Here is an 18,746-nt window from a genome sequence, read left to right as displayed (position 1 = left end):
GAATTTCTAGAGAAGGAATTTTCGAGCATTGGAGAAGTGCGCAGAGATGTCATCTTGTAAGAAGTCGTCTTGTAAGAATTACAAAATGATACCACACCATCTGCAGAAGAAGGTAATATGTCACGTCCTGAAGTAGCTAATGGATCACTACCATGAGAAATGAGATGCAGTCCATGAGTAAGAACCAAGCACGTAATTTAACATGTATCCTATTTAATAGCAGTATTTACTATGAAGTAAACATAAAATCACAAAATAGTAAAGCAAAATGTTCCAAGCCGGAGAAAAGTAACTGCACTAAACTGCAAGAGGATGACTAAAATATCAAGAAAGCTCGTACAAACTTTTTTATCCTTTCATAAACCCTTTAGCTCCAAATTTTCTTTTGCAGAACATCCTTCAGAGAAACTTCGTATGAGATCTACGATGTTCCTATAGCAGCCTTAATTTTTCTATCCATTGCAATTTTATCCTCATAATAAATTTATCCTCATAAAAAACTTTTTACAGAGAAGTAGGGATTAAGTTTACGAGGGAAAAACTTTAGTTATGAGACAATGTTACAAATCCCAAAAGAATAATCCCAGATTCTGTTAGAAGCAGCTCTGACATATTTGAGAACCATAATTTTCACGGATGATGCAGTAAAGAAGGTTTTAAGCAATAATTCCTCGTCCATTATGTACACCAACAAAGCATCACAATAGGTTACGCACAAAATGAGATAAGCAGCAAACATACAAAAGAAACAGAGAACCTAGACGAGTTGAGAATTAATGAGCAGGGCGAGCAACAACATACATACTCGTTAGGATTTCTGCTGCGAAAGGGCAGAATAAGGTAAATGATGGACCCACCCTCCTGTGATTTCTAATCGCTCAGAGCTCTCTCTTCATCTAGCAGATAGCCTGCGAGATATAGCCGCTGCCTGTCCGCGGCAATTCCCTTCTGGTCCCTTATCATGGCTTTCACGTCCGCGATGGTGCTGGAGTTCTCCACCTCGATAGTGAACTCTACAGAGATTAGAGTCTTTATGGTGATCTTCTGACTAGAAATGAATTTCATAAAACTACAGAAGAAACTGTTATCAGGAGTTGGCAGAGACGACGTGGCCGTCGCACGCTTCTTTAACAAGATGATCAAGAAGACGCTATTATATTGAAAAGGAAGAAGATTTTCGATTGGAAGGAGATGCATGAGACAGGCTAAAGGAATTAACTGTTGCATAGTCATATCTAGAGTAGTTTTATCGTGGATGCACCCTTAAGGAGACCCCTCAGATATTTGCATATGTGGGGCGCTCAATCAAATGAAATTCAATCTCTAATTACAAATATATTCTCCAGCATGTTTGGTTCTTTTAGTAACACGGGTCGTCCATTTGAATGTCATACCTTTAAAAATGAGTTTGACAATAGAACAAGTCATTACGAGCATTCCAGCCTGTTTGCTGTCAGCAGTCTGATACCAAAACTCAACAGTCAGTCCGGCCAGAATAACTGGTTTACTATCCAACAATCGTTCAGTCTGGCCAGAATAACTGGTTTACTATCCAACAATCATTTTCGAAGATGAAACAACCGAATTGATCTGCACCATCAAATATAATGTAAGATCATTTGAAGCATAAAACAGAGGCTTCTGACACCAGCACCTTCTTTTGCCAATTAGATTGCACCCTCAACTTCACCATGATGGCACAAACTAGGGAATAGCAACATCAAGCAGACTCGACACATAAACCACAAATTGTTTTCCACTGCAAAAATGCTTATATCAAACTACATTTTTGCAAATCAGTACACTCTTAAAACCAAGGACTTTTGTAATTAAATAGGTAATAACCCTGTTTCCTGAGAGAAAAGATAAGAAAAGAAAATTAAGTTTTAGTTGTTGGTGGAATGCACCGTGCCAGTCCGACACCAATATCCGCATAGAAGAAAAAGGGGAACAGCAGACAGAAATTTTGCAAATTTCAGCAGAAAATCCAACTTTGATCATCATTTTACCATGTACTATATCTATCATGACATGTATATAACAATACATGTCATTGACAAGAACCAGCATTTGCAGAAGGGAAAGATACATCAAAATAGTAATTAGGGGTGTCCCCCCTTATTAACCCTACTGGCCCATGTTAGGAGGTGGTGGTGGTGCCGGTGGGTGAGCCCCTTGGCCTTGAATCTGCTGATTAAGAAAGCCTGCCACTGGCGGCGGCGGAGCGCCAGGCTGGACACCTGGAGTGAAGTTAGCCATCGCGCCACCAATCGGTGGTGGTGGTATTGGACGAGGTGGGCCATTTGCGATCGGAGGTGGGGGCGGGGGTTGTGACCCACCCATCTGCGGGGCAGGCGGTGGTGGAACCCTAGGAGGGTTCACAAGAGGTGCAGGCGGAAGAGGTACTTGAGGAGGTGGTGGTGGCGGTGGTGGCGCTTGGGGTGGCGGCGGCCTTGGAGGAACACCAGGAGCTGCAGTGCCATTTGCTACCGGAGCACCTGCTGCTGATGGCTTATTAGGTTCAAGCGGCTTGACCTTGAAATACAGTTGAAGCTGTTGACGATGCAAGAAATCAGACAAGGAACTTGTAGTACTACTAATCTGCATAGGAGACTCGGAAATTTAATAACAAAAATAAAACAGTAAATAGAATCACCAAGTGAAACAAACCGTGAACATCTTTAAATCAGGATCCCAGTATGAAAAGAACTTTGATGGGGTCTTATCAATCTCTGTGCTGGGAATCTGGAGAACAGGGAACAGGTCAGGCATATAAAGCAGATTTAGTAGCCGCTTATTATGTACCAAATTGAAAGTACTATAGGAGACAAACCTTAAAAGCAATTATCTCATATGGTTCAGCCGCAAAGAGAAGATACTGATACCTCTTATCACAAGCTTGAACTCTCTGTCATAAAAAAGTCCTTAACTTGAATCATTCACATGTAAGTGAAAAGAAAAAGAAAAGAAGAAGAAAATAATATAATAGGTGCAAAATGGATTGGTCATAGACATTGGATTCAGATGTTGCTGATTCGTAAAGATACTAAGCTGTTCTTTGAATTCAAAATTTCAGAGATTACCTGCTCAAAAGATGACATGAATCGATGCCTTGGCTTGATGTTGTCTTCAATTTCAGGATACTCAATCTGAATCAGATTTAAAATGGAGTAAACAGAATTGCCTAGAACTGTCAACTTACTGAATGTAATGAAACAAGGGAATAAATTCAGCAAAATTTAATAGCTGAAAGTTTATACTTCACCCTTATATAAAACAGTTAATACTAAACAAAAATATACAGAATAAATTATATCAATCAATTGCCACAAAATTGCCACTGATACCAAACATGAAATACTACATTCTGTTGACAATATAAATAAAATTTCTGTAAAATCAATTTTACCGAAAAAAATAGATGGTATGAGAATTTGATACCAAGAACGTAAGCTTAACTCTCCAAATTCTTAGCTGGGTAAATTATAGCTATGAATTCCCAATCAGAGAGATGTGAGGACTCCACCAAGAAGAGACTATAGAGTACGCCAGCCTAGTATGCTGGAGCAACTAATCTTTAAATGAGCTCACAACCCAAAATACTTGATTGAAAATTTACGTCTGCTCCTCTTAAAAAAATAAGTTTTATGTAATAAACTTGAAAGAAGATCAATAATCTCTTTTGTAAACACTAATACAAAAAGGAGATTATCTTATATTTGCCTATTATTTTAAATTACCCTCTGGGGCAGAGAAAACCAAAGATTGAGAGCTATCATCTGAACTCTAACTATATCTGTGGTGCTTTCTGAGCTTCTTATCGGAGTTAGGAGCAATAACTATAGTAACCAAGGTAGCAACACTCAAACAGTGCAAAAGAAACATCCAAGTTAAAACTGGTTGAAACTAAATTTCTGTTCTCCTAGAGCCTTATCAAATTGACTTGCGCTCTAGCTCACCTCGGGGTATTTATCAATTCTTCCAAGGTATTTACAAACCATGGTTACTGGAAGATTTCTTTCATTCTACAGGATACATGAACTGTCAATGAGAATTGTATTAACCTTCATTCATATGACAAAAATATAGCTAAATTTTTGCAAATGTTATGTTTTACAAATGACAAATACAGATCATTATTTAGAATTATTACAATTTACTTGTAGCGTACCTGTGGTGTTCGAGTCCTAGTTTTTCTAGAGTTATCAAGTCATCGTGTCTAAGTGTTGTCATGTTCCATGTCCCATGTTCATGTTCATGTAAACCTTGCTCAGCACTGGTTACCCAGGGCAGAGCATTCACCTGGTCCTGTTTGAACCCAGTTAGGACCCTAGCTACCATTGGTCAGATATAGATCAATGATACGAGAATGAAACCTTCGGTTAAAGTTCAGGATTATGGCATATAATCCCCATCCAACCCAGACCAGATCTGGACCTAGTTTCTTTACCGATCCTTTCATTGAACATGTATAGGCATATTGTTCATTTACATAATATTAATCCTTGATACAAATGCTTATCATGTTTTATAACTAAATATATTTCCAAATCATGTTATTACTTAATTAATATACTCTCCTCATGTGAACCCTGTTAGCCCAAAGATACTAATCATGTGTCAAGTTCTATAACCCGATTCAGAGATAATCCCTAGAGGAACATAAAATGGGTAGGAATGAAGTTCAATTCCCTGAAAACTACTTGAAATATGAGACTAGTACAAGTACCTAGATCTTATCTAATCTGACAGCATATCTAACGAAAACTCCAACTTCAAAACTTAAATGCATTAATACTAATAATGTCCTTTCATTAGCAGAGAAATTTACTCCAAAGAACTAAACACGTGAATGCATGACAATACATGCCAAACAACAGCTTCTATACCATTAACACAACCAACCATCCCAAACAAAGACTTCCAAGGGTCCACGCTGAGGCACAAAGCACATTCAGCATTAACATCTATATCTATATACTAATTAGTGAAATTCCGAAGATATGTGGCACACTCTCGACAGAAGTGGAAGTCTCCAAACCAATGTGCCCTATTCTAAAGGTTTCACGAACTCCCCGACTACTTCCATACCTCAAATACGGGGTATACAATTACATCGTACACACGACATTTCTAAATCCTATGATAAAGGTTGTGAAATCAAAATTTAGATTAGAAATATTCTATAACATTGAAAGGGCCTAGATATCAAAATATATAAAACTTGAGCACTAACTCCTTACGAATCACACAGCTATCCTCCCTCTATTATTGATTTCTTAAACTATTTGATGCCTGAAGTAATAGATATTTAAAAATATAAAACTATATTTAAGCTTTTAAATATTGTAGATTACACCTATTGAATGAGACTTCGATTTTAAAACAAGTCATAAAATATTAAATTGGTGCATGAAATGCACCAATACAACCAGTGGAAGAAATAACTTTTCTCTAAGGTAACCATATCTCCCTATTTCTCTCTCCCTCGATTATAGGGAGATATGGTTGAATCTCGCACGAGCCCCATCCCCTGCGTCCCCCCGCCCCGCCTCTTTTTTAATACTGCTATCATATCACTTCATGATCATGTCTCTCATATATCACATCAAAGAAGTAGATTACGAGATACCGCAAATCGCAGAGATGGATTACACAGCACTTACTTCCTCTCTCTCATCTCATCTCTATCTATCACCACCTCTCTCCCCCTCACTCTCTCTCATTTCCTCACTGTACTTAAATATAATGTCCTTAGCTTCCAACAGGTGTTCGAGAGCTACAATGGGAGCAATGAAGAGAGGATGAGTGCTTGAGAAGTGTATAATGAAACGGATGGCAAATGATGGCTTTGTCTGCAGCCACCACTGAAATTTCGTAAGAGGTCCCCTCAAAGGTTGTCCTCCTAATGAGTCGTCTTAAATACAGGCCACCACTGTATGTCACTATACCGTCCACAAAAATAATGTTTGGGACTCATTAGGCATGGTTGCCCTTATTTTCGTTTTTTTATTTACTAATTCTATATAATTCGATATACCAACGAAAGGACTTTCCGCTTGTGTCATGGTTGGTTTGCTTGGACACGCCCTAGCTATGTGATGGACGACAACTTCTTTTATATATAAAAAAAATTAAAAATACAGAAAAAAAAAAACACCCACACACATGGAAGCCGAAATAAGAAGTTGCTTCCAAGTTTGTGTTTGTTGCTGCCAAACAAACACCTTGCCTAGAAGCCAGAGCTCTATCTTCCTCAAGTGAAGTGCTTCATGGATGTGGAGCACAAGGCTTAAGAAGAGCAGTTTGACCCCCTCCGAACATTAAAGTCTTTCGATACATTATGATCGCCCTTCCGACCCTTTTGCTCTCCTTTCGCTGCAGTTGATGGAGAAGCATTGAGCAAGGACTGAGAATCGCATCATATTTATTTTCGTATATAAGGATTGCAAACAATCCATCATTCCACTCCTACACTAAATCATGTCAAAATACTATTTTAAAGAAAAAAAGGGCAACAATGCCAAAAAAGGCCTTACAGTCAAAAGGAAGACTACTTCACAGCTATAAAGACCTAAACTATCTTTATAGGTAAGTTAACCTTCTATTATTAGGGGAATATATTTTCTACCAACTATAAGGGATCCTTTGCTAATGTAAGGTGTTATTTTACAAACAAAAGTCAAAGCATTTCTTACATACCTATCTATATTCTTAATTTTCTATTTTTCATTTTCTACACTAAATAATTTGAAAAATAAAGGCCTAAAGTTTGAAACTGAGGGGAAGAGCTTGTGTAACGAGTTTTATGCCAAAAATAGTATTGAATCCATTGCTTAGACGTGTTATGGGGAGGAAAAAGTAATTCTTGTTCTATATATACATACATACATACATACAAGCATACATATATGTATATATACATATATACACGTATACATACATATATATAGAGTATGTCTCCTATGCTTTCGAAAGTACAGAGGTCTTCATGCATGTAAGTTGTTTCGATGATAGGACATCTGATTCGACGATCGGCTCCGTTAGGCATGATCTACACTATAAGAACTATTTAGAAATCAAATTTCATATTTTTTCGATATCATTTACTAAGTGATCAAAGGGTCTCAAAAATGACTATTTTAATGACCGATGTGGCACATCTGTAAGTTCAACGGTGTAGAATAATTCAAATTACATGAAACTTTAATAGAAAATTCTACTTAACATCAAGAGCAAGATCAATACTTCCGATTCGAAATTTGAGTCTTTTATCAGTGTCTTTTGTGAGATATTTATTTTCAGCCGTTCATTTTGAGACTACTCGTTCACTAGGCAAACAAAGTAAAAAATTATGAAATTTGATTTCTAAATAGTTCTAATAGCGTAAATCATGTCTAACAGAAACGATCGTTGAATTGAATGTCCCATCATCGAAAACAACTTACAAGCACGGAGGTCTCTGTGCTTTCGAGAGCGTAGAAGCGCGCGCGCACACACACACACACACACACACACACACACACATATATATATATATATATATATATATATAGAGAGAAAGAGAGAGAGAGAGAGTTCAGCTAGTATACTATTGATAGTAAATGAACAGTGTTTACTACCAACTTTTTACCCCTTGGATCCACAATAGTACCACCACCAAATAATAAACCCTATGCATCCGAGGGATTAAAAGTAAATAGCAAACACTATTCCTTTGCTAAATCAACAATCTTCTAGTTTATCCATTGTGGATCCATTATAGTACCACCACCAAGTAGTAAACACTATGCATCCAAGGGATTGAAAGTACATAGCAAACATTATTCCTCTACTATCAATAGTATTCTCTCCCTCTCTCTCTCTCTCTCTCTCTCTCTCTCTCTCTTATATATATGTAAATGCTTGTCTCATGGAATTACGACCTTTTCAATACTTCTTAACAAACATGTCAATTTTTTACTTATCTGTTAGTGCTACTACGATTTTGATCCTACAATTTCCACTAATTATAGTAACGGTAATCTACTTCCGCAAGTATAGCACAACACAGGCCTTTCACTAGTTTTTGATTAAAACATATAAAAATCATTCCTATAAGTATTATACTTCCCACCTATATACTATTGCTCAACAATTATACGCATGCATGTACATTGCTAGCACCGAAATCAATCAAGAAAAAGAAAAGGACGCAAGCAAGTCTAACTCATTAGTTAAGGTAGTGATTAATCGCAAGTATTTATTGATAAAGTACTACATATATACCTGGAAAAGAAGGGACCGTTGTTTGCTCTCCGGATCAAATTGCTTTGTTACCCTGTACCCAGGTCGGCCAATCTTAACTGCACTCATAGGAACAAATAGTCTCAAACAAGGATTTAAGTGCCGTGGCACAGAATCGTGCCGGAAACTTGCTGGCACGATACGGCACGGTGCGTGCCGAGCCGTGCCGAGCCGTGCTGGTCCAAAAAATTCTTGTGTGCCGACACATAATAGCATGAAATATTTATTTTCTTTAGCAACAAAATATTCTAACTATTTATTATATTTTTTTATCACATCTTTTGAACTTTATTGAGGAAATTACTTACTAATTTTAAAAATAGAGGTTTTTGAGCCGTGCCATCGACACAGGGCCTGTATCGTGCCGGTATCTTGATGACACGGTATGGCACGGTGGATACGGCTCGTGCCGACGGGCACTTAAAACCTTAATCTCAAACCACAATTAAGAAAAGGTTCAAAATGCAATAAATAAATTCCATAGGAAAAATAAAAAATAAAACTTCTGAATAAATGCAATCAAAAAACCTCGTGGTGCACACTAGGTTCTGCACTGTAAATCCATGCACCACTAGCAAGCGCCAACAATACAATGCACTAAAAGGATATAAAGAAATTTTCATTTTTACTACAGGCTGCGTCAGTTGGGCCACCTCGAAAAAAACCAAGGCACATGTAGTATTGTTTCAACAAAGGGAAAAGCCTTAATAAGCACCAATAGGAAATTAACAACAATTTTCCTGTCAAAGCTATGGTAAAACAACCAATTTCTGCCAAACTCAGGAGCTGACATTTGGCATCAAATTGAAAAGATTATACTTGGGATGTCAACGACTGGGCAGGGTGGTTTCAGAGCATTTTTTGCAATCTTGAAACCAAATTTGAACTAAACCCTAAACCTGAACAGTTGTAAAATTTTGAATATGAAACCGAACCCGCCAGAAAACCAAAAACCCATACCCAAAATTGAAAAACGAAACCCAACTATTTTTTCAATTAGATTATTAAACATACTAATAGCTATATTAAATATCTAAAAAAATTTCTATTTTATTATAAAATAGTTTTTATACATTTTGGGTTCATGTTTGGGTTTGGGTCGGGTATAGAAAAAAACCATAACCAAAATCAAATTCGTTAGGTTTAAAATCTTTATCCTCATAACCAAAACTATCCTTACTTAGCTTTGATTGAAACTGTCTCAATCATGTTCGGGCATGGATAAAATGTCAAGTATCCATAACGATTGACAACCCTAGAGTGATTAATCAAATAAGTGTAACTCGACATCGACTTATCACGAGCCTGTGATTGGCAGTGTAAGAAGATTGAAAACCTGACCCTAACCAAGAGTTTTCATTTGAATTGACTTAGGATCGGTGTTTGAAAAGGCGCGAGACGCAAAGGCCTTCTGGAGCCTAGGGCGTGAGGTGCACCGCAAGAAGGTGAGGAGCACATCTAATAAAAATTAAACACTCTTAACAAGCATAGTTTAAACGGATGTTTTACGTTATAAAATACCAAAATAGCCATACAAAAACAAAATAATCATAAAAACGTAAAGAAATCACATGTATAAATGTTCTCAAATTAAAAAGAAAAAAATTATATTTTAACTTTCAAGAGTGTTTGCTATTGTTTCTTGCTTCTTGCCACTGCTACTTGTCGCCATTGGGGGGTGGAAGGGAGAACGACCAAGACAATAGGGGAAGAAAGCATTCAAATTACAAATTTTTTTCAATTCCTAAATATTTTAGAATAAATTGTAAAAACCCAAACCCCAGACTCATTAAACATAAATATCACAAGACATGTCTAAGGAATGCACCTCACTCCCTGAGGCATTGAGGCCCGCGCTTTGCGCCTAGGCGCTGCGGCTTGTGCCTTCTCAAACACTGCTTAGGATCAAATCTTGTTAAATCTAATTGCAATTGAGCCTCTACTCTCTCATAAGTTCTAGACAACTTTCATTTAAAATTTGTATGTACCGTAAAAAGTCCAATATAAAAAAAATACACCCATAAGTAATTCTATCAAGATTTGATATGATTATAGCAAGAATGAGCGAGCCTGATTAAATTCAAATCAAATATATTTCATTTAATATGACAGTATATAAATCTAAAAAGACCATTTACAAATTGGTATTCTATAGGAATTTAGTAGTACATCTAGAGTATATATGATTACAGCTGGTCCACATATTTCCTACTGTAGGAACTTTAAGGAATCCTAGTATACTTACAAAGTGTTTTTATTATGTATAAAGATGATGGCTGTTAGTTTGCAAAGGGCAGTAGTAAAGTATGATCAGGGGGGGAAAAAACCAATTCTTCAAGCCTCTTAGCTGTTGCCTTATTCTTTACGTCCACTTCTTCATTACCTTTTTCCATCCTAGATTTTTATTCTCGTTCTTGCATTACTATCATCCAATTTCTTCTCTAATATCATCAATATCAATCCCCATGACCCATTTTCATCACAGTTACGCTTCTTGCATTAATCCCATAATTTTGTTATACAGCACAGCTTTGATCTCTGTCAGAAGATATAGTAACATAACAAAACAAACAAATGACGCTGACACACAATGAAAGAAAGAATAACTATTACTGAAAAGCAATCAAATCCGACACAAGATATCCATACAAAATTAGCGACAACTAGGCGAAAAGCGTGCCCTTCTGATAACAGAATACAGACACAAAAATAAAATTTAAGAAAAAAAAGAAGAAAGAAAGAAGACCAACTGGAGCACAGAAAAACCCGCATTCTTTACTGCCGAAAGGGCAACGGAAATATAAAGGCCTCCGGACAGCACTTGTCTTTCATTAATTAATTCTATAAGCTGGTAGCATTTGGTAGGCGAGTATGATAAAATGGCTAGAAAGGCATACCATATTCAGAGTTCAAGTCATTTTATTATGAGAATAAAATAAATCATCGCATAGTTAAAGTACACTATCCTATCAAATCATAGCTAGGAAAAAAAAAAGAAAAGAAAAAGAAAAAGAAAAAAACCTACAAGGAACTAAAATCAAAGTCCTCCTAGATTACAATCGCACGAGCAACCTTAAAAAGAAATAGGGACGGCGAGGTATGCATACCGGACTTGCGAAGGGCAACCTTGCGCTTGTGGGGCTGGGGCAGGGCGGGGGCGTCCTTGGCCTCGCGGGCGGCTCGCTTGGCGAGGTTGGTCTGGTGCCGCTTCCCCTGCGTGTGCGCCAAGTAGTTCCCCTCATTGTTGTGGAGCGTCAGGCACAGCTTGCACTCGTAGCTAGCACCAACACGCACAGACACGCCCAAGCCAAATGAACACGAAGATTCTGGCAGAGTAAGCGTTTCTAGGGTTAGGGTTTTAGCGGTACCTTCCGAGGTGGTTTCGCATGAAGTAGGGGTCCTTGGCGAGGTCGATGGTCTCGAGGGCGAGGCGGCGGAGGCGCTCCCGCCGGTCGATCGCCTCGTTCTGCGCCGACGCGGCGCCGCCGCTCCCCGGCTTCGAACCCCACTCCCGATCCATTTCGCCTTTTTTGTCCTTTCCTGCCGCCTCAGCTGCCGCCTGAAGATAACTATGCGGCAGAAATGTATGTATATAGTTCATTAATAAGGGTCAAAAACGAGCTGGATATCACCCGATCGGCCCCCACCCGACCCGAATCCGAAAATAACGAAAGATACCTTTGAGGACGTGTCTGGTTCGTCAGTTTATTAAAAAAAAAAAAAATTCATCAGCATTTGTTATCAGAATAAATTGAATGAAGAAACGTTGTATCCTACTTGAGTGTTTGTTTTTCGCCCACATAGTTATCCAAAAAAATTACAGCTAAATAAATNAATTTATCAGAATAAATTGAATGAAGAAACGTTGTATCCTACTTGAGTGTTTGTTTTTCGCCCACATAGTTATCCAAAAAAATTACAGCTAAATAAATTTTCCACACCGAAAAATAATTTTCGGTACATTTATGGTCGACCAAAGTTTGGTTTTTAGTATACTCCAATAGATATATCTTATAATTTTTATATAAGATAATCTATAAGATAATCTATATTTAAATAAATTTTAAAATATAAGATAATCTATATTTAAATATAAAAATTACACATCCTTGTTCGTATTTAGTATACTGTAATGGGACTCTCCCGATCACCCATTTTTTCAATCCACTGTAAGAAGCCGGATTGAATATCAAAATTTGGACCAAACACTTCTTCCAAAAACATCTCAATTATATTTTATCTTTTTCATTTGAAATTAAATTCAACATTTCAACTTCAATTTTTAATTAAATTAAAAATTAAATTTTAAATTTTAGATTTTGGTTTGANAAATTCAGAATTTAAAATTTATAAGTTTTAAATTTTAAATTAAAAATTAAAAAATTTAAAGTTCAAATACACAATTTAATTTTACCGGATAAACGTATTTTTTAAGGGTTCAAAACTCGAAAACGGTTTGACCCGGCGGTAAAAACTAAAACGTCTAAACACGGCTTAAAAGATGGTAGAATGCTTTCACGAGGAGCAGATGGAGGCAGAGTGAACATAAGCGAATCTATGCATATGGAGTTATATGCCGCAGACCCATCCGTAATTTATGCGGGATGCACACCATTACGTTGGAGGTACAGTAATCTTACGTTTGGTTTAGCCGGAGCGATAAGCAATCGGGTCCACAAACCACAAACCAAAAAGTTTTAATTTATAAAACTTCGATTTAAATTTTTTTATGCGTCGGCTGTTGCCTTTTTAACCACGTTGCGTTTCTCTTTACCACGTTGTTGAGAAGATTGTCATGTTGAACATCGAGCATGATCACGTTGGAGGCACAGTGCGGGGCGCTGGGCGGTTAAACCAGCCTAGGCCCGTGCAGCTAGTCTGCGGCTTGCTTGTCGTGGAAGGGATAGGCGGGTTCCGATCTTGTTGTTCTAGTACATGTTATTAACGTGTCCTTTTAAGTAAGTTGTATGTATTAGTTATGCTTCGTGGTGTTCACGATATGTTGATTCTCGTTCTTAGTGTTCATAGTATGTTCACTTTATTTCTCTCTATGTAGATTGATAATGTAGTGTAAATTGGAAATGTATAACTAAATGTAAAAGTAGAAGGTTTTACTTATGTATAAGAAAAGTATTATGTTTTACCGAGAGGTTTATGTATTATAGAGATGCATGTGCTCCCATGAGATTACGTATTCCTTCGATGATCGATGATCCCGCGATACGGGAATGGTGCCAGGAGACGGCCATGCGAAAACGATCCGGGACGTTGTTTTACCCCACTCTTGATATATTTATATCAAAGGTCACCCAAACCGGCGGCTGAGGCAGCTAGAAGAGTGATCCAGGTTCGTCCGTGTTCGTCTATCTATCTATACTTTAACTTCACGTTGTATCATTTCATTAGACGTTGTTAGATGATACGGAAGTTATTAGTTCCTATGATTTTTATATTTAAGTTTTTTGAATTTAAATTATAAATTTAATTTTATGTGTTATGGATTTTAAAGTTGCATTTCATAACAATAGGACTAAAATCTTGAAGAGTTCAAGGCACAAAGATTAAGATTAAAGTCTCGAAGACTCAAAGCACTAATTCACAATACTCGATAAGTTTTAAGTATATTTGTGGTGATTTGTTGCATGCTTATAATTAAATAGAACTTCGATATATAAATATTGATTTGATTAATTTGGATTAGATATAAATTTTGAAACTTTAAATATTAAAATCTGAATTTTAGAATTGGAGCTTCGGAACCAAGATCATGAACTCCTGAACTGGACCTCAGCTTCGCAACTATTGAGTCAGTTCTGCTGAAGTATATGTATTGGTTTGCGATTTTAAGCTTCAGCTCCAGAAACGACATGCCAGCTCTAGAGCCAAACATCTCTCCAAAACTTTCAACTTCAGAGCCACGCTGTTTTGCTCTGAAACTCGAGTCTATTTTTTTGTTAATTACGATGTTGATCTCCAAAACTCAACTTCAAGCTTTGAAGCGAACTTTCCAAAAAATAAATTAGAGTTCTAATTCAGCTGCAAATTATTCCAAAGCTGTAAATATATTAACAAGGATTCTCAAATGGGGTAATCTACATAGAATACACCTAAGAGAGCCCCTAAAGGTTTTAAATTGACTTTTAACTCTTTTCTTTTATACCGGTTGTCCCAAAACAACTGTAGATGCCATAATTTCTATGTCTACATAAAAGAATTATTTCTACTATTGCTTAGAGACTTCTTCTATGATATTTTCATGATCCTCTAAATAATGACTCACTACCAATACTTTAACTCTTCCTCCGGATGGAGTGTGCTCATAGATTCGATTGGGCTTTACGGATTCAACATATATAAGGCTTCATGAATTTGAAGTGGGAGCGCTTCATGGATTTGAACGTGATGTTCATATATTCGAACATGAAGGTGAACTAGTCAGCAAAATTGCGGAATTCTAAGAAGAATTAGAGGGTTTGAGTCTGTTGAGTTGGTAATCATTTTATAATCTTTTTTCTTTTCTTATGAATTGTTATCACATGATCTATCTTTCGACTATTAGATCTTAGCCCTTTGATTAGTTCCTCCCGTCAGATCATACTATTCAACCAACCACCCACTCAACCCTAGGGGGCCACTATCATCCTAACCGGGGACCACTATCATCCTACCTGCACATCCATTCATCCAACGGCCGAAAACTTATAAATACAAAGGGGTCTATACTAGCCCTCTATATATATATATACATAGTTGTGCTAGAATACTATTGATAACAAAAGGCCTTTTTTGCTATCAAATTTTTAACCCTTGGATAAGAAACTATAGGGTTAGGATGAAATTAGTCCCTTAGGGTTGAGTGGTGTAATATCCCGAACTTCTCCAATTCTGAAGTTTCAGTGGGAATTAGCTTGAGAAGCTAATTATGTATGTTCCAACAAGGTTTGGAGAGCATTCGAGTATTTTCGATGCAAACTAGACTCGAAAACGGACTTAAGAGGCTGAAATTTGCCTGAGTTGCAGAATTTGTACTGAGCACTGGTACTGGATTCTGAGTACCGGTACGCAATACAAAACAAAGAAAACATGCTCTCGGGTTTTGAGGTACTTGAACTGGGTACCGGTACTGGACCACCCGACTACCGGTACGCGAACCCGAGTACCGATACTCAGCCTCCCAGAATGCTGATTTTGAGGGGCAAAAGTGTAATTTCACTAAGGACTTATATAAAGGGGTGCCCACCCCTTTCCCTCAGCAGAGAACACACACACACTTAGAGAGAGAGAGAGAGAGAGGAGCTCATCTCCTTCACACTCTTCTTCCTCCTCTTCGACTTGGCGATTTTGGTGGAGATCGGACTCAGGAAGCTTGGAGGAGTGGTGGATCGAGCTCTCGGGCGCTTGGTAGCGCGGGACGCTTCCGACTCGAGATTCATTTTTAGGGTTTGAGTTAGGGTTTTGGGTTTAAACCTTCTAAATGGATTTCTAGCAAACCCTATGCTAATCTAAGCTACAAATTGTAAAGATTAGCAAGTGGATTTGAATTTCTCTCCTAGTTTTGGAAAAATCCTAGGTTGAAAGAGGAATTTCTTGGTGAAGGGTTCTAAAAGTGTTTTAACACTTTGGAGCCCTAATTGAGGGTTAGGAAATCATGTGAGAGCACTTGATTTCAAAAGCAAAGATCATTTAGTGATTCAAAAATAGTAACGAAGGATCTCTTATATAGGGCAAGGAAAGCTTGGGAGTAACCTTGGAGATCCTAGTGGTTGGCTTAATTGCAAGTGTCTATAAGCAATTAGGAGGCTTGAAAGGTGGGTTGCGCTTCACCGAAGTGACTAGGTCGCTTTCATACCAAAGTGAAGTATAGTTTCATTATTGATACATGCATATAATGATAGATTAATTAGTTAAATAAGTAGATATAGATGGTATGCTATTTAGGGTAAATTATCTATCATTGCATAAAAATATAGGCGTGTGGAACATATAGGATATATATGTATGCCTAGATGTGGTTAGTGAATATAGGTCGATGAACTCTAGAAAAATTAGAAAACTCGACAAGTGTAAAATAAGGACGAGGTGTCATGAATCCTAGGTATGGACAACTAGGATAACGAGTGGCATGTCTGGACATTGAACCTAGTGTTATTGAACATAGGTTAGACATTGAATCTAGTATTATTGAACATAGATTGGATATTGAACCTAGTGTTATTGAACATAGGTTGGACAGTGAACCTAGTGTTTGTGAGGGCTGAAATTTTCTGTGTAATAAAATACTCCGTTAATGATGTTTTTATGCGTATTTTAATTCTAAAACCGCACGTCAAATTTAAGCAAAAGATGAATTAAAAACGTCAAATTTAAGCAAAAGATGAATTAAAATAAAGCCATTACGCGATTTTTAATTTTCACTTAAATGAATAGTAACTGGCGTTTCGTTTTGGAGAGTAAGCGTATTGGTGGCTTCGGGGTCGAATCGGGCATCATTTCGAGCGATCCAATCGGTCGTTTTCGATGGTCCGGTAATGCCGAGAGTCTTGGTGAAGTCGAAATTCGGTTTTGGCGAGCCGAGTATGGGGAATCGGGAGATTTTGATAAATCGACGAAATGCAACCTCGAAATTTGGAGGGAAACATCTAATATTTTATGTATGGACCTGAATGGGATTGATTGTGGAGGGACTTCTATGCAAGTTGCACCTCATGTGTGGACTTGTTATGAAATCTTGCGGTCGGGGGGGAGGGGGGGAAGTTATGCGCAATTTCGCATGAAATTGCATGCACGATCAATGCTAGATTAGGGTTTTAATCATCCAAAACCCTAACCCTAGCCGCTCTAACCTTTCCCCTGCCGCATCCCTCTCCCCACAGCAGCCGCAGCCCTCCTTGGTCGGTAGCCGACTACCTCACACGCCGAAGCACCGGTGAGACAGAGAGACCGCACTTTCCCTCCCTCTCGTGCGATCCTTGGTCCGAGCCATCCTCTTCCTTCTCCTCTCTCTCGGTTCAAGACTTGAAGGCGTGGAGGACTCCCTTCGGCCATCTTGCCTCCACCCCGTCGCAGCTATCAGCCTCTCTCGGCCGTCTGTGCTTACATACGCAAGACTCGGGCTTATCTTGCTCGAGTTGGGCTGCTGCGTTTCGCACGCGACCTTGGCTGAGTTTGGACGCCGTCAACGCCTCCCATGTGACTTCCCCAACCTATCGCAACATCCCCGGAAGTTCCATCACGTTTGTGGACAGTCGGAGAACCGTTGATGCAAAGTGCAGCCCGGCAGTCCCGTTTTACCCTTCGCCTTGAGCCGATCTGTGTTCTCTGGCAGGTCGGGACCTCGTGGAGCATGGCTAAGGTAAGAACCCCCCCTCCGCTGGTCATTCTCATCACAGGGCTCACCTAGATTCCTTGCTTTTCTTGGCTAGTTCGCAGATTGCGACGATTCGTCGCGCGCAGGCTGTGGTAAGGCATTATTCGCGGATTCGCTGAGCAACAAGCGCGACTTCCATTTGGGACTGGTGTGGGCTGAGTCCAGCACCTTCGAATCATGTGGATCTCATCTTTGCTGAGTTTTCGAAGTCTCCAAAGCAGCGGTAAGGCCCTAACTTCATAGTTGTCGAAAAACTATCGCACGTTTGAGATCGGATTGCGTCTAGTCGTGCGTTTGGGCTCGGATTGCGTTGCAGCGGTGTTTTCGCATCGTTGCTGCTGCAGGCAGCAAGCATACTAAAGAATTTGCATCATCGTTCATTGCCCGATGCCCGTGAACCTCGTGGTTCGATTACCGGGACATTTGACGCTCATATCACCATTGTTTGTGCCGTCGGAGCCTCGTTTTTGGCTCCGGGTGTGGGATTCGTGTTCCTGCTGGTCGCAGCGAGCGTAACACTTCGTGTGCTATCACTAACGAGCCCTCGAGGCTTAGGAATCGATGCTTTGCGATTCGGGGGCTTCCGGAGCTAAAACGGCAACAATCAGGACCCCGGTCGCGACATAAGCCGCATAGAATCAATCGCTCTTGCACCAAATGATGTGCCGCTGTTCTAGCAACCAGAGACGAGTGTTTTAGGATAGCAAATAAGGTAGGATTAAATCCGGAACGTTTCAGCATGTTTCGGGGCTCAACGGGGCTCAATAACGCGAATTTCGAGCGGTTTTGGGTGTGACCTCACGTAGTATTTGTTGCTGCTGTTCGCAGCAGGGTTGTGGCTGAGTTGCTGAGCACTGGAGTGAGGTTAGACACTCTGGATCACAGCATGAAGGTGATGGTGGACTCCAGGACCAAATACGGCATCCCGGAAGTCGACCGGTAAGCTTCCGGACCCCGACTTTCCCTATTTTTTGCGCACTTATTGTGCGGCTGTCCCAGGGGCATTAAAGCGATGCTTTGGGACAGCAAGGAGGGTAGGATAGATGTGGGGTATACATCGGATCGCCCCGTGGGTTGGTGCGACATTCCGTCG

The 18,746-nt window shown here is 39.0% G+C and overlaps 1 protein-coding gene across 1 annotated transcript; it reads right to left on the bottom strand.

Annotated features, from left to right (window-relative positions):
* LOC109715511 (splicing factor 3A subunit 2) lies at positions 1,808-11,866 on the bottom strand. Its single transcript, XM_020240561.1, has 7 exons — positions 11,655-11,866; positions 11,394-11,563; positions 8,269-8,345; positions 3,084-3,149; positions 2,834-2,908; positions 2,671-2,745; positions 1,808-2,553 (listed from the first exon to the last, which is right to left on the bottom strand). The coding sequence occupies exons 1-7, from the start codon at positions 11,804-11,806 to the stop codon at positions 2,128-2,130; spliced, it is 1,041 nt and encodes a 346-aa protein (XP_020096150.1). The 5' UTR covers positions 11,807-11,866; the 3' UTR covers positions 1,808-2,127.

Source organism: Ananas comosus, linkage group 9, assembly GCF_001540865.1.
Source record: "Ananas comosus cultivar F153 linkage group 9, ASM154086v1, whole genome shotgun sequence".
Taxonomy (NCBI): domain Eukaryota; kingdom Viridiplantae; phylum Streptophyta; class Magnoliopsida; order Poales; family Bromeliaceae; genus Ananas; species Ananas comosus.
The sequence above is the reverse complement of the archived record's forward strand: the minus strand, read 5'-3'. Positions and strand labels throughout refer to the sequence as shown.

Coding starts and splice junctions, on each gene's coding strand:
- LOC109715511 (XM_020240561.1), bottom strand. CDS start 11,806: ATGGATCGGGAGTGGGGTTCGAAGCCGGGGAGCGGCGGCGCCGCGTCG. Junction 8,346..11,393: donor GGTTGCCCTTCGCAAGTCCG/GTATGCATACCT, acceptor CTATGAGTGCAG/TTAAGATTGGCCGACCTGGG. Junction 2,746..2,833: donor ATGAGATAATTGCTTTTAAG/GTTTGTCTCCTA, acceptor CCTGTTCTCCAG/ATTCCCAGCACAGAGATTGA.